This window comes from Acipenser ruthenus, chromosome 8 (genome assembly GCF_902713425.1).
Source record: "Acipenser ruthenus chromosome 8, fAciRut3.2 maternal haplotype, whole genome shotgun sequence".
Classification (NCBI taxonomy): Eukaryota; Metazoa; Chordata; class Actinopteri; order Acipenseriformes; family Acipenseridae; genus Acipenser; species Acipenser ruthenus.
Genome location: NC_081196.1, coordinates 9982051 through 9999629, shown reverse-complemented (window position 1 = coordinate 9999629; position 17579 = coordinate 9982051). Strand labels below are relative to the sequence as shown.

General features: G+C 36.2%; 1 protein-coding gene across 3 annotated transcripts in view; it reads right to left on the bottom strand.

The window, feature by feature from the left end:
* LOC117405635 (limbic system-associated membrane protein) overlaps positions 1–17579 on the bottom strand; it is a 626316-nt gene that overhangs the window by 13644 nt on the left and 595093 nt on the right. For 2 of the 3 annotated variants that reach the window (XM_059028421.1, XM_059028420.1), the window contains one exon: positions 15133–15168. The exons of the other annotated variant lie outside the window; for it this stretch is intronic. In XM_059028421.1, the coding sequence (XP_058884404.1) occupies positions 15133–15168 (36 nt within the window). The remainder of the gene's footprint in view (positions 1–15132; positions 15169–17579) is intronic. 3 annotated transcript variants of the gene reach the window in all.

The window sequence follows — 17579 nt, the reverse complement described above, 5'->3', positions numbered from 1 at the left end:
TAATTTATCATAGCAGTATAAATTAATCATTAATCAACCGCATAAAGTTTGTATTTTTCTTATTTAGAAATATGAATGACAATTTGACTCGGAAGAAAACATTTTCTTAAAAAAATTTAGTTTTCATTCTGTAGAATTTTTTTTTTACACATTCAAACAATATTATTTCATGTCTAACATTAGTTGACATCAGATCTCAGACAATTAGACAGTTGCCTCAGCATTTCATTAAAATAAATAAAAATAAATATAAATGATTCAGTCTGTCTAATGATTAAATAAAGTTATTCGACTGACAAACTATTATTGAGAACTGCAGTAGATACCCAGAGGATGAACACTACTTTGTTACTTTCCATCAGCCTTGCATTTGTTACAACAGGGCGCACTAAAGTCTTTCTTCACCATCAGCCCGGATGGCTGTGGGCAGATGCCGAAATGATGGCAACTGCCCGATTTCGGTAACGGTCCATATATTATATTATATTATATATATATATATATACACACACACTGTATATAGATTTCCCTTTCCATTGTATTGTGTTTACAGTTATTCTGAGTGGTTCGGCTACTCCAATTAGTTTTTTTGTCATTTGTTTCTAAATCTTCCTTTATCTGTCCTTCCTCATGCCAGTGAAACCAGGTGTCTTTTCAAGTAGCTCCACATATTCTGCACCTACAGACAGAAAGAGTAGGTGGGGCCGACAGAGTGGAACGTTTGCATTGCTGTGATCTGTTGAAGAAGGCTGTCAGTCTCAGCACTTAGGATTCTCCAATCAAGGTCAATGACAGACAGAGGCAGATGTAGAAATATAAATGGTAATTTTGGAGTAACAGAATGCAGAAGCACTCAGAATGATTGCAAATGCAATAGAAATGTTAAAAAAAAAAAAACACAGATAAAATTACATTTGAAACTACTTGCTCGGTTTACAGGCAGTCCTAATACTTCCCTAAAAGCTCTGTCTAGTAAGATGATTACCACTAATGATTTCAGTGGAAAGACAGCATACTGGAATGCTTTAAAATCTTTCCATATAAGGTCAGCTTCATACACCAAAGAGACCCCACCGCCACCTGTTCTTGCACAGATCAGGTAAGGTGATCATGCCATTCCAGGACAACTTGAAATGTAAGCCTTGTCTACATTGTGGCGATGCCATGTTCTGTCTGAATTATAGAGCAGCCTGGGCTTCAGATTTCACAGGCACAGAGCTGGCAGCGCTCCCAGAACAAACCAGCAGCAGACACATGGAACAGGCCTGCTAGTCCAAAAACACACTGCAGAGAGGCAAAGAAGGTGCCTCTGAGCAAAATGTCCCTGTTTGTGCTGTAAATGCAGCCCCATGAAACGCAACGCTTTTTTCAATCTAGCATCAAAAGGACTAGGTTGCAAATGTGCTCTTGGCAGCTGTTGGATTCGGTACCATTTTTGTTTTGCTGCCTGGCTTCATCTTTAGTAAGGGTTACATGAAACAGACAGGGGGCCTGGTGTGACACTACAAGCTTTTTAACCACTATGCAAAAGAGCCTGGGTTGTCTGCATTCAAAGTTTTAGTCTTTAACCTCATCCCATCTCCCTGATATGTGACAGAATTCACAATGGTAGTGCATCACACAACACTGCCCATTATATATCTATCATATTTTTTATTTGACTAAAAATAAATCTGGACAGTGTTAGATTAAAGAAGTGTTCAACTGCAAGCGCCCAGTCTTAATTTCATTTAATAGCCTCCATCTGTGCTGTGCTTGTGGAACAGAATGATGCTCTTAGCCTCAATTAGCTGATGCAGAGGGTGACTCATTTCTTTTACCCCCAATTTTCTCCCCAATTTTGAATGTCTAATTATGTTCCCTCACTGCATCAATTCCCCACACCGCTCAGGAGAACTGAAGGTCCAGTGAGCATCCTCCGATTCCACGACTAAGCAAATTTTCTCTTTTACTCCCAGGAACTCGATAACGGATGTCAGCGAACTACCGGCCTCTAGAGGATAATGGCCAGCCCTACAGGTGTCTGAGCTTACCAGGCGCCTGGCCAGCAGGGTCTGCTGTAGAGTGATAAGGAAAAATAGTCCCTGCTGGTTTTGCCTCTTTGACCCGCGGGAGTGCCCGAGCCAATGCGAAGCTCCCTCCGAAATCCCCAAAGAGGACCGACGATTTCACAAAGCCAGAATGCGAACCTGCGCTCCCCTGACTATGACTCACCCTGCACACCACGTGCCCGTGATTTACCAGATGAGCCACCTGGGGATGCAGGGGTTGGATTTTGTAATTGCTTCTCCTATTTATAATAATTTACCACAGTCAATTTGCACAGTAATCTTGCAGTTTTACTACGCCATTATTATACTATACAGTTATACTATGCATTTAACATAGTTTAACATGTTTTAAATATGCTTTACCAGACAACAATGCTCATGCTTTTACTATGCTTTAGTATATATGATTTTACTATGGCAACAGTTATAAGGGTCTGCTCTAAAAAGAAGTGTGCTTGAAATCAGAGACTTGGACAAGATTACAAGTAACAATAAAAATGTTTATTTCAACAATCATTTTATAGATCAGGAGCAGATATACATTTTTTTTAACAAGGGAGTATTTCTCTTTATTTATATCAAATACTATAAATAAGGAGAGATTCCTTATCAATGACAAGCCATAACCGAGTAGTCGTACTTTAAGAATGGAAGATAGAGTTGCATTTTTAACACTTCTGGGGACCTCATTATTATTATTATTTATTTCTTAGCAGACGCCCTTATCCAGGGCAACTTACAATTGTTACAAGATATCACATTATACATTATTTCACATTATTTTTACATACAATTACCCATTTATACAGTTGGGTTTTTACTGGAGCAATTTAGGTAAAGTACCTTGCTCAAGGGTACAACAACAGCAGTGTCCCCCACTGGGGATTGAACCCACAACCCTCCAGTCAAGAGTCCAGAGCCCTAACCACTACTCCACACTGCTACCCTACCTCTTTCCAAAGCACAGTGGTGTTAGTTTGCTCTAAAAAAAGAAAAAGAAACAGGCAGCAGCAAAACATTTTAATAAAACAAGAAAAAATGTAAAAGTTTCCACTGAATATGTCCCCACAGTAACACGCTATGCACTGTAGCTGTATTTAGTTCTATTTAGTGTTCAGTTTAATGAGGATTTTAATTCTTTGCTGAGGTCCAATACCATAAACACAGCTGGAACACATTGGACTCAACGGCAAATAAGCAGTTTCATTATTTCTTAGCCAAGAAAAAAAAAAAAAAAAGAATTTCATTATGTAATGTAAATAGTACAAAAATATATTTGTAACGGTAAATCACAAGTGTTAAGCTAAAAATGCCATTCATTCATTGGTATTCTAAATCTCTTTATACTGCGATAAGAAAAGAGAAGGTACAGTTTCGATAAACAAACAGCCTCCTGCCAAGCCAAATGGCTTGAAGTCAAACTCATGCAAAGCAAATAAAAGTAAGGCAACATTTTCATGAAACTAAGTCAAGTTTTGATGTGTGCCTTATTCAGTGTATGTCTGAAGGTACTAGAATACTGAAAAAGACACTAGCTAAATTGTTTGTATACTTTACTGTTACCTCATTGTACATTTGAGGCACCCTGTAGTTATCACTTAATTAACCACAGATTTATAAGGGATATTAAATCAGGGATATAATTAGTCTTTGTCATGGACTCAAAGTAAGTGCAGGAGATGCAGAAAGATTGTGCACAGTGTTAATGTGTTCTAAGCTGTTCAAAGCACATAGCACCATAGCACTTGGCCAGGCTTTAAGGAAATGCAGAAGGAAAAAAAATGCATGAGGAGGAGCAGCCGTTTGCCAGAACGCCTTGAGTGTTTATGGCACGATTTTCTTCAAGCGCAGAAAAACAAAGAAAGACAAAAAAAACCAACATCTGAAGGATGATATATAGAAAGAGAAAACAGTACAATGCTTTAAAAAGAGAACCAAGAGGAAGTGAGAGGAGATGAAAAGAAAGCAGAACGAGCAGAATCTTTCAAACCCAGCCAAAAGTATTCCTGTCAAACAAAGATGAAAACATAGTTTACTTTTTCTGAAATTCTTTTATTTTTATTTTTTTACTAGTATTTCAGACTGGGCTGTTAGAAAAGAATATGCATAATTCACAAAGGTTTAAACAAACAAAAAAATGTGCAAACTTTGTACTGCATGAAGCAGTCCCTTAGTAGAGTTTGAGCTGTATGCTTATGCTGTATGCTGAAATTATTGTATTCCATTGGGAGAAAAAAAAAAGCCAAATCATATGGGAACATATGTTACATTTTTTATTTTTACATTTTTTCAGCAGCCAGAATTACCATATCCTTTTGACACATACATATAGAGGAACTTGTATGTAAGAACTTGTATGTATGAACTTGTGGTATCCAATTGCTATTACAAATGAAGCCACTAGATGGAGCCAATCACTATTAAAACACCAGACAACAGGTAACCAAAAAGCACCCTAAAGGTTTGATTTTGGCCACAATAATTGCAGTTCAAACTAAATGAAACCCTGTATGTTTTAAGCACCAGTAATTATCAATAACAATATAAACAACATAAACAAGGGTTATACATTACTTTAATCAATCCAATTTACCTTTGTCTAACGTATGTACCAACATATTGCCAATATTTTAATTGAAAGAAAAGGCATTTTTCTTTCTCTACTACCTAGTGATTAATCTCACACCACATCAAGTGGAAACTAAAATGTCTTTTAATCTTTGATCTTGTTCACACTTTCCTATTTTAGGTATCATAATTTACTTATCCACCTGCACCCTTTATTGATCTTCATTATTAACCACTGCATGTGTGTTGCTAGGCAACCGTTTCAACAATTTGTTACACTACAGAACCTGGGCCTTGAAATAATAATGACATATAAACTTGCTATTAAAGCTAACAAGGAGTCTAACAACATGTAATATGTAAAACTGAAGGTAAATAAGGCGTCTGCCAAATAAATAAATACAAAATAAAAGTCAACAAAGAATGTGACAAAGACGTTACTGATTTCAGTGCTCTTCTATGTAAACTGTTCTAATTAGTTATTTTTGTGGCTCTAAATCTATTGCACAGATGTTGTTCACAAGGTTACACTGAGTGTTGGCTGTTTACAGCATGGAGGTCTTATCCGAAACATAAAAGCCCAAATCATTCATATTGTGACAGACAGGAGAAAAAAAAAATCTGTACTACAAATCAAGCTTTTTTTTTTTCAGGGAAATCGTTTGCTAGGTAAAGTTATATTATCATGTAAAATTCATATTCTGAACAAGTCGGTAAAGATAAAAATGACAGTAGCAGTGTGCCTGTTCTAGAAGATAATATTTGTGCATTCATTTTTAAATTATGCAGTTGTCCACAGAATGACAGACTCTCAGTCTTATTTCATGAAACAACTATTAAATAAAAAATTACATTTTATTCCCATTTTATTTTGTGTGTAGCTTATTCATGTGCAAACTGTGCTGCTGTTTAACAATACCAGAATTGATTCAACTGTGGAGTCTATTTAACCAGTCTGCCCTGTAAGCAGCAGCAAAGTACTGTTTTTTTGTTCATCCTCTATGGATGAAGGTAACACAGTGTCGTAACAGACAATACATTGTAAAATAAAGCCAGGTGAGGGTTGAGTCAGGCAATACAACTTGAAGAACCCTTAACCAAGTGCAATTTAATATTGTGATTGTTGTCCTAGAACCACAGTGACATCTAGTGGCCGTGTTGTGTCATGTTTAATATGCTGTGCCCTGATATTATGTTGGTAAAAACAATATGAGGGTGAAGTCAACAAACTATTTCACGGCTCTCATGAATTAAACAGAAGAAGCCAAAAAAACGAGCGTCTACATTTAGTTTCTTCTTAATAGTTTTACCAGGGAGTTTATGAGTTTATGGATGAAGAGTGTTTATGGATAAGCGTAACATACTGTTGACCCACCCAGGTTTCAGTTCTGGAATCCAAAATGATTGAGTGACACATTTGATTTTCAGTGGCATTAATTACACTGACTTACACATCAGTTACTCAATAATTAAATTAGACAGCATTGCCATCAACTACCAAGGCATTGCTCTCTACTCTGGGGTTTATTGTGATTAGAAATTGGCAAACGGTTATTTAAATCTTTGAATTACAGATGTATGTACCTGTTATGCCACGCTTTAGATATTGAGGTTTACAGTTCCTTCTATCTGTGTTAGTCCAGCACAGGTACAGCAGGCTACTCAAGCTGAAGGAGGTGGCGCCGCGGGGGCTATAGACTTGTATTAACACAACTGAGATGTGCTGTGTTTTAACTTAGCTATGGCTATAATTACATGCTTTGCAGTAGAACTCAATGGCTGAGGGTTTATTATTTGGGTTGGATTTGTGCCATGGTAGCATTATAAATGAATGGCTATTGGGGCTCCAGTTGGAATTCACCTTGAGTGCTGTACAGTATAATTGCGCACCACTGTGTATACTGGCTCAAATAAGGGTATAGGTTTACCCGTGGGGTGTACTCAGTTTTCTATTTCATATACTGTATTAGCCCATGTGCAGGTGGTTTGAATATAAGCAACACCCATACCTGAAGATAAGGGGAAATTATGTTTGGAAATATGCATCACTATACAACATTGTGGTAAAATTGAAGCATTGTAGGTGGATTACTAATATATTTTCACTTTTTCTTTAAGTTCAAGTTATTTTAAAAATAAGCTTAAGAACATCACCCTATAAAATATATTTAACAGATATGTTTCATTTTATTTTTTAACAATAATATAATATATATATATATATATATATATATATATATATATATATATATATATATATATATATACTGAACTTTTTCTGTAGCGGCATTAACATACTCATTATGGGTTATGTTGTCAAGGAGATGCAATTACTGTTTAGGTTCTAATTAAGTATAATTTGAATCTCTTTCATTATTTACACAATTGCCAGTTTGTAAACCCTTTCTTTTAGACCAACTGCAGCTCATGATCAATTTGAAAGGGATTTTTAAGCATAAAGAATTTCAAGCAGAAAGCAACCTTGCCTGGATTACCGTTCAAACAATAATAACGAGGCGTACATGAAATACACCCCCCGAATACGCTGAAAAGTGGACAGCTGAGATAAGCAGGGATATAATGACAGGCGCATTATATCTGGTTGGTTGGATTAAAGTTGTTGTCAGCAGTTTAAAGTTTGCTTTTACATTGTGCTTTGGAAGCACCATTTGCGTTGCATTGGTATGTTTTAATTGAATATCCACATTGATGGTGTGGGGAAGCTTCAAGGTTCATCCCAAGGCAACTGCAAACCCATTGAAACCCACTGTGAACGTGGTTGTTGGAAAGGCCATTGTTTGGCTGTGGATGACTTTTGTTATGAATGAGAGCATTGTTTTCAACCTCTCTTGACTAAGCATGGTATTTTGGCTTACTGTATTGAGATTGTCTGACAGACCTGCAAAACACACTGTGGAGTTTATTTAACAATCTAAACGGGGCGGTCTCAATACTGCCACCCTGTAACTCTATCACACATCTGCTTTTCCTAATGGGGTGATTTATGGACTCATTTACTAACATTACTACATACAATAATAATAATAATAATAATAATAATAATAATAATAATAATAATAATAATAATAATAATAATAATAATGCAATAAAATAAAACAAAAAATGCAATGCATGTGAAAAATCAGGTCTGTACATTTTAGGGAGGCGGTATTTGGGGTCTTTATCAACAGTTTATTTAAAATAGATTCAGCCGAGCAATGCTTTTTAGCTGAAATGTCTCATTTTTCACAATGGCTTTTTTTGTCGTAAACGTTCTACTGATACATTAATAGCACAGGGAAGCTATTTGATATATACAGTACAATAAGAATTCATATTAATCTAATATGTTGTTTTTAATACATTATTCTAGGAGGAATTTGTTACCATGCCTGCATCTACAGCATGTAATTGTGTATTACATAAGATGTAAAAGTGCCTCGCGTTTTCATTCTTTAGACGGGCAACATCTCAAGAATGTAAAAGTCAGTAATTCTCAGCATTGGTCATGGCAGGAATGCAATGTGGTCATCTTTGCTTTTGAAGAGACTTCCTGAACTCCTGTAACATGTATTAGATTTTGAACAAAGTTCTTGCCAGCACCCTGATGGTCTGCAAGTAAAAAGTGTTTTTGATAAGAGTACTCTTGGTATGAAGCAGGCAGCTCTTACTTCTCAAAAGCTTACTGCTTGACAGTTCTGTGGTCTTTGGCTCTCTTCCACCTAATTAAACTGTGAGGGAAAGATACCTGAAACTTTGGCTATTAAACCTCCAGCAAAAAAATGGAATAAACAAGAGCCTAAATGGTCTCTAGTGAGATGGTGTTAAGAAAACTGCATAAGCAGGGCAGTAATTGAATGAAACCATGTCAACCCTCCTGTTCTGCTGCATACTGAGCAGAGGCTGGAGAAGCAGGCTGATGATAAGTGTGTGGTACTTGAGAGGGAGATGCTGCAACAACACCACACCAAGACTCAATTGGAAAATCTTCAGAATACCAAAAAAAAAAAAAAAAAAAAAAAAAAACTATAGTGGCAACAAAGTGTCTTTTTATATAAATTTACTGTATATGTGCTCATGCAGCTTCCCTAGTTTTAAGCTCCCAGCTTGAGTGTCACCTCACCACTCCAACCCACATAATGACTCAGTTGGACTGGAGATAAATAGACAACCTCTGGATCCGCCGTCCAGCCAATCGCCTATTTTCATCTAACGAACCTGCAGCAGATGTTGTTAAGCTACTTAGCACTAGAGGCAACAGTTTAGCTTGACTGGTGGCCCCCTGGCCCCATCTGGTTCCTGCTATGTAGGGGCGCTGAGGTGAGGTGAGATGAACCAACCCCTTTACAAGGTGAACCACTGCAGACTGAAGTGTCTTTTTCAACAGCAATGACACACAGGAGGCAACGCATATATCTATTACTTATACACTGGATAGTAAAAATATTTAAGATCATGTGGTACGGTTTTATGATAATGTTTTGAGTCACCACACAAATGCTTAATACGGTATATACTGTAGTATATATATACTGTATATACTATGGCATTTACACAGTCTGCAGCAGTAAAGGTTCAACCCAACATGAAACACCAAACAAACAGAGGTGTGAAATCAATACTAAAGTCAATGAAAAAAGCAGCTATCTTTTTTTTTTTAAAGACCAGCAAGTCAACTTACCTCGAATTGACCTATGTGAACTGAAAAGTCAATAAAATAGCATATTTCAGACATGGAGGTGAAAGAATCATACACACTACCTGAACCTGTTTTCATTTGTATGTAACTTTAGAAATGTCACCATTTAACATAACATGCTGCTTTATGGTCAAACTGTGCGTCGACAATCTTTGTGTTTCACTCTTTCTCTAACTTAATTTTAGATTGATATCCCTGAACCAACTCCGGAGTTAGTGTTAAGTTACAAGGAAATCCTGTTCTGCTTGGATGAATTTAATAAATGGCTGCAGGGCTAAACAGCCAAGTTCTGTGACACTGAATCAAACCTCAACACATAAAAATCATGAAGGATCCACCCTGAAGAGGACATCTTGTACAAGACAGGCTTCAAATGCGGACTTCAATTAATGTACAATACAGAAACAGGCCAATACCTTGGAATAGTTGCATTGTCATTAGATTTTTTTCTCAGCTAGTTTCACATGTAATTGTTGTCCCCTTCGTTTTCTCTTTATGTGGCTTCTGTAGTCACAATGGGTAACATTGTTAATCACCATGGTATCACCATTTTGTCTGTAGCAAGCGCATGGTAAACTGAAAGAACAGGGAATCAATACTTATTAGAAAACTACATCATGGGCCATCAGAACAATAAATAAATAAATAAATAAATAAATAAATAAATAAATGTGTAAGTTGCTCTTTAATTATGTATTAGCCCACTGTTTGCCAGGCACTTCCTTGGTCATTTCACCTGGAGAGTGAAACTGTCCCCACCCCTTCACTGGCTGCTTTACAGACAAGAACCAATTAGCTGCTTCCTCTATTGACTGACGTGCTTTCAGCCAGTAACATGCTTTGACCCCGATAACACTGCTGAGGCGAATTGACCCGGGAAGAGGGTCAAACAGATAACCCCGGAATAAGGCATATAAACCAAAAGCTTCCTTTATCCTTAAGCAGTATCATGTTTTAAATGGAAATACACATGTACTTCTTTAGAAACTGCACATTTGAGATCTAATCCAAATGCACACTGCCTACGATTTATGAAATTATTTTGTCATCTGCAATTACTTTAAATAGTAAATAGCTTCATATTTGATTTGAGTTCTGTTGTGCTATATTGTGGGGAGCTATTTTCTATTTGTAAGCCAGTATAGGAGGCTGTGTGGTCCAGTGGTTAAAGAAAAGGGCTTGTAAACGGATACAAATAAAAACGAGTCCTCAAGTCGCATATTTATGCAGAAATAATTTAAAAAGTATTTTCTTCAGCCTGAATATCAAGGTTACAAAAATATACTTTAGATTTGGAAAGTCTTTTTTTTCCGGTGCTATGCTCACTCACCGACACACTGTGCGACCCTGAGCAAGCCACTTAACCTCCTTGCGTTTTGTCTTTCGGGTGAGATGTTATTGTAAGTGACTCTGCAACTGATGCATAGTCCACACACCCTAGTCACTGTAAGTTGCCTTGGATAAAGGCGTCTGCTAAATAAACTAATAATAATAATAATAATAATAATAATAATAATAATAATAATAATAATAATAGAGGGAAGGTCTGTAATGTGTCGACTACTGACCCATTCATCAATCTTGGTAGTTAAAATCATGGGAAATTGTATAGAAGAGCATTTTTTTTTTTCTAGGCTCTCTCTCTTTACCTACTGGCTGGATTCTAATATGAATTTCAGAGTAGGTTGCACTTGAATGGGTCCACCTGCATTCTTAACCCAAAGACTATTAAAATCCTTTAAGGCAGCTTTTAGGCTTATCTGAATTGCTCTGTAAAGACTATCTTAAATAAAATCTTTACTCAGCAGCCCATGATGCACTGGTTCATATGCCAAATCCCAATAATAAGGAGTTCTCCAGGGAAGGGAAATGAGAACTCTTCATTTGAGACAGGATTAAGTTGTTACTCTGACAACGACTTGGCTAAGAGAGATTGCTTTGCACAGTTTTAAAAGAAACTAAAGAGGATTCACTTTATGTGTATTCCAACGTGCTAGCTAGATCCAGTCTTTATGCCAGAGTGGAAAAATTGGGTTTATTCTGAAGTCAACATCATGTTAATTAATTTTGTTTTTGTCCCAGACATTCATATTGTAGACATATACCATACACACTACATACAGTAATGCACACCCTGTGTATAATGCACAACCCGTGTATAACACATAAAACTGTCCTCTATATGTATTAAAATGTGTTGTGTTCCAAAAATGTACTGGTACTGGTAGGGGTGTGTGTGTGTGTGTGTGTGTGTGTGTGTGTGGTGTGGGAGATATACAGTGAAATCAGCTGTTTGTTATTACTGTTAAGATTCATTGCTGTAGACCAATGTATGCTAACCATTAGCAACAAGGCAGAATAAAAACAAAAAGATGGGTCAAAGGGGGACAGATAGTTTTGATTATGGTTTCCTATTACAATAGATATTTCCCTTTGTTGTCCCACCCCTGTACGTGCGGAGCTGCAGTTTGCAGCAAATTAAAATATAATTATAAGGGGACATTTTGTTTCTCTTTGAATAATAGAGTGACTGTAATGTTACACTATTTAGTCACCACAGGGTGTTAAGTCGAAATATGTATACAGAATATGTAACTAATTTAAAGCAGTAGTATTTTTTTTTTTTTACGCAAACCTTTATATTATTAAAATTGAAGGTATAGTAGAAGACAAATGGTACTGAATGATCCAGTGCACCCAGTTTAAGACGTGACATTTTTCACAATGAAACAATGGTACCATAACCACTTTAAGATAAGCAATGAATTGATCAAAGCAGTGTTTGCCAGTATTTAAACACGCTGAAGCAGGTCTAGGGTGGCTTTGAGTTGGCTCTTATCCAATGTGCGTGTTCAGTTTGAAAGGCACAGCACTGCTTCATTATACACTGACTCAATGCTGCTTATCTTTCCTAGATGCTCTCTTTGCACATCTTTCAAGAATTATCTATAAAATGAGGGTGGGGGAGGGATATTCACATAGACAATACATTTTTTAGGTGAACCACGTTAAAAATGCCTCTTATGTTCTATCTGTGATAATGCCTAATTTAGAATTTGGAAAACATATTAGGATTACTGGGATTGGCAATATTTAAATTTAAATTCAATTGAAATCCATGATATAGTTGTTGTTTTGCCATTGGCTGTTTGAGCCCTTTTAGCATATTACTTTTTTATTCTAAGTGTATTCATATATTCTATGCAAATAGTTCATTAATAGTCTTGCAATTCTAACAGTTCTTAACTGGTATTTAAAAGTTATTGTAATTTCTATAAATTATGTATTTTCTATCCCAGCAGGTTGCATATCTTTCCATACAGCCATAACCAAGTTATAAAATTAGGTATGTAAAAATAACAAAATCAATCCTTTGCTGTCAAGTTTACACAAGAGGGTAATTTGTAGGAACAAATCAACAGTGTATGCTCTAATGGGTAATTGTGATACAGCAATTTAATACCAGCTATGTTTGCATGGGGTTTTTCCTTTATTAGATAAGTAGAGTAGTATAACTTCATAAAAAATGAAACACTGTTTCCATAATCCTGCAATCTTTTGTTCTGATTATAACACCATATTTCTATAATGTGCATGCATGTGTTTGCAGACAGTAGTAAAAACCATTGTAATACTTCTCGCTTTAAACATGAAAACTTACAACACAACTTATCTTACCACAAAAAAATACCATGATCAGAGCTCTCCAGTAAAGAAATATTACTTTACACTAGATGGTGCAAAATAAGTATCTTGCTACCATTACCTATAACCTTGCAACACTTTAGCCCTTGTTGATGTAAAAAAATACCATATTGGTGTTATTTCATAGGGGAATTTTCCATGTGTGGTTATTTACACGTGAAGTGGCGATGCGCGTGCATTTTTGGGAGAACAGCTCGAGTGGATCAGGTTTGTGGCCGAAAATGTTTTTCTTTTTTCTTTAATTAATAAGTTGTGTGATAAAATAGATAATATTATTCACTACTACCGATATGCTACCCCACCAATGGACATTTGAAAAACAATTTGGGCAAGAGCAGTAAAACATATTATTAAACATCCAGGCATGAGGCGTGCACAAATCACAGCTTTATTAACACTGCTTTAAACAGTTTCACTCAAACACGATGTCACCTGACAACCATGCATTTCCAGGTGAGATTCTCTCGTGTACCTGTCCTCTGTGCATGGAAACCACATTTTCCCGAGCTGTCTGCAAAAACAGCACCAGAACTCTACACATGGCTAATTTGCATATCAACCTCCTCCTTTCCTCTTCATTTGCATGACGTCGGGTGAAAAGAGGGTCTTCGAGTAAAATAAACTGAGCCAATGGAAACCCAAAATGTATAGGGACATTTTTCATTTGGCTCAAGCACAATGTCTCGAGTAAAATTAGAACCCACATGGAAACTCCCCCGTATTAATGTATGTCTTACATCCACTGGAGGCAGTGTAGTTTAATGGGTAAACTTTGGTCTACCAAATGTACTTGAGGTACTGTAAGACATGGCTCTGAGGGCTCTATTTAGTGCAGAGGGACTCTTAAAACTTCTGAGATTTAGCAAGTCACAAGAATATGATGGCTGAAACAGGAAATGGTACAAATGGATGTAATGACTGTAAAAACAGTACAAAGTCAACACCTAAACAATAACAGGTATGCATTAGTTAAGATAACTCTGATTTTTAAAAATGATAAATCATTTTTAGTTATATCCACCCACTTTTTACTTGTGTAACTGCCCCCATTAAGATCAAATCTCCATTGACCCCAACACACACACATAGTTGGAGATTGCTTCTCACAAAAGTAATACATCATGTAGGCACTGTAAAGGCACAACATTAATGTCATATGCTGCATGTGCAATGCATTTACCATGTTTAAAATAAATCTGTTTTACATTTCCTTACACCAAAATCAGTTTGTCAAACACTGCAATTTTAACCATTTAGAAATGTTAATACATTGGTAGCAGCTGTTTAGAATGAAAGTTATGTGCAAATGTGTTTAAAATGCACCCGACCACAGTTCCTGCTTTCTCTTAAGCTCATCGGCACAGCATGTACTGTAATTGTGTTGAGCGACTTTCAAGGCTTAAAGAATGTCAATCCACATGTAGTGAAGTTACTGGAAATGTATTTAATATCAGCCCACTTGACAAGTTAATTAATACACCTTCCCCAGAAGTTTTAACACATAATTGAAGCATTGCATATGCAGCTGACATTTTAAATATAACATTCAATGATTATATCCCAGATAGTAAAGAGCCAAGGTGTTAGTTGTCATAAAGAGATTTGGAAAGAACAGCTAAACTAATTCTACAGATCCTTTTTCTATCTTCCATAAACAAACTGCATATACAGTATAATGTTCACATTAAACGTGCAAAGTCTATCTTAAATGGAAATTTAAAGGGATTTAATCCAGGCTGTGCAAGACCCATTTTCTTTAGTGATATGACGACAGCATAGCAAAGCCAATACTAGTTGGCACCTAATTTATCAAACATAGCTAGAGTCCAGAAACATTGATGCTGATGCGGCACAATGTTGCATGGAAACTGAAGTTATATAGTAATGGAAAACTGAAGCAGCAGACTGCCACATTTAAATGATTACCTCCAGGAGCCTGACGTTGGAAGCAAAGAAAAGTTCATTCGTCAATTGTAGAAGGAGATGAGCTTAATTTTGATAGCTGGCCTTACCTATGCATTTGTTACAAGCACATCCAATGTGAACATAGCATAGGAGTGTTAGTATAAACTGGAACTAGTATAGTAAGATGGCTAAATCAATACTGACCTCGGATAGGGTATCGGAAAGTGGGTAAAACAGGTTCTGGGAAAAACAACAGGTAAAAAGTCATTTCTAGACAAAGTTTTGTGGGGTCCTCATTCCACTGGCTACAAGTACAGTGTGGGTGTTGAAGTTTGCCTATATATTTTTATACATGTATGTATTATAACCCATACTACATGTCTTTCCTTTTTGTAAAAACAAGACAATTAACTTGCATTGAATTATTTCAATATGTGCCAATAAAAAGTCAAAGCATTCAATGCAGCCAAGCTGCAAATTTCTTTCATCAAAAGCATGGAACACCACGTCTCAGCCCAGCAGCTCATCTTTCCATATTCCTTGAACTACCCTGTTATTCATTGGTAAAAATAATGAATTGCATACAATAAAAGAGTTTTGCTGTGCAGGCTTTGCAAACCAATCAGCACTAATATGTCTAATGCTATTGTGTTACTACTAATCAAAAGGATGAAACTACTTATTTCTAATTTTCTCCAGCTTTAGAATTTGTAATTTCTTCCTATCCCTACGCTCACTGAAATGTCTTAATTTTGGGATCTGCCAACATGAATGGCGCCCACTCTTTGATGTCAAAGCAGGAGACATTTATTTGTGCTCTGTTTAAATCCTGGGCTTTAAAGCTCCCTGTGTTGATTAAAAAAAAAAAAAAATGCAAAGAGCCAAGTTCTTTACAAAAAGGTAATTCGCACCATTTTTAATAATAATAATAATAATAATAATAATAATAATAATAATAATAATAATACAGCACTAGTGACACAACTTTGGCATGCTTTTGAATCTTTAAATATAACGGAGCATGTTGGCATCTTGATATAAGCCAGCCTGGGCTGGCTGGATCATTCAGATGAGACAGCAGCTTGACAGCAATACCCCAGTGACTATCATGCTGTTCTTGTGTATAGACCAGGGTATAATTGCCTTCATGGGTTACACCACTGAAAGTGCACCTCTGATCTAGTACAGATCTACCTCTCTCAACATTCAGTGCCCTGGACACCCATTCCCATTGGGATTTTCAGAATCTTCTGTACTGCCCTGTCCTGGATTCTACTGGAATGTTCCATTGATGTTAGAAGGCCAGGCTGTACTGATTTTCCAATTCCTGTTACAGGGGTACTGACTTTTCTCTAAAATTTGTGATACAAGTGAGCAAGGCATAAGGAGCTGCCAAAACATTACTGTAAATCAGTCATGATGTATATTTTATAAAATATAGGGGAAAAATCAGTCATGGCCTTGGAAGAGGAGCGATGACAAATGTATTATGGCATTTTACTTTATCATTCCATAATTGATACACTCACTAGCCACTCAATATAACATTCTCTCAAGCATAATATGGTTTACAAACACTCTGCATTGTGAGGCAGTGCTCCTTGACAAAATAAGGGTTCTGTTGATGGGAAGCAAAAATAAAAAATAAAAAGGGCAACTGTGATCCTAACATTGGCATCACATTCTTGATCTGTTTTTATATACTGCATACACAATATCAAAATTCCTTTTCATTATTTCAAAGAAATCTCGAGTTGAACTACAAAGACAGGCTGTTCCCCTTCGTGTGTAGAATTTGACGCTTATCAAATGTTAATGTTCTGAGAGGGTTGCCAGAAGACCACTATAAAAGCACACACTGATGGGTGGAACACACGAAAGCACTCTCGCAAGATTTCCTGTATGGTGTAGTACCAAGAACAACCTCTAAAACATTAACCAATGCTTCTGTTTTCACCAAGTCCAGCTTTGATGCATCTCTGCAGGTGAAAAAATCCCCCTTTAGATACCTGCCTAATTTCCTGTTTCCTGCTCATGTGACTGCAATTTGATTTAGAAATAAATGGAAACATAAAATAACCCAGTTAGTCCATTGCAGTAACCCAATATAATAAACAGTGTCACCTTCCGTGTAACATTGAGTACTGGACTATATGGCGCACTATTGTACCAATACTTACATCAGCTTACACTCGCACTGAACTGCTCCATACCTCGCCATATTCTACTACTGCTCTTAATTATAACTATTCACTGTATCTTGTAGTTAATTATACTTTCTGATATCCATATTCACATTTTTGGTAACTGCTCTTATTTGAAATTTTTCCTATCCATTTATCGTACTTACTGTGTGCTCTTAATGGACTTTACTCGTATAAGCAAATATGTTTACTATAAATGAACTGCTCTTAGTCGAACTCGCTCTTTAAATGTAATTATTTGCTCTATTCTTTACTTGGCTCTTATTTTCTATGATTTTATTGTACTTTATAACTGCTCTTAACTGTAATGTGTTTTTCTGCACTGTGATATTTTGTAAGGTGATACTTTGTAACAACTGTAAGTCGCTCTGGATAAGGGTGTTTGCTAATAATAATAATAATAATAATAATAATAATAATAATAATAATAATAATAATAATATACAT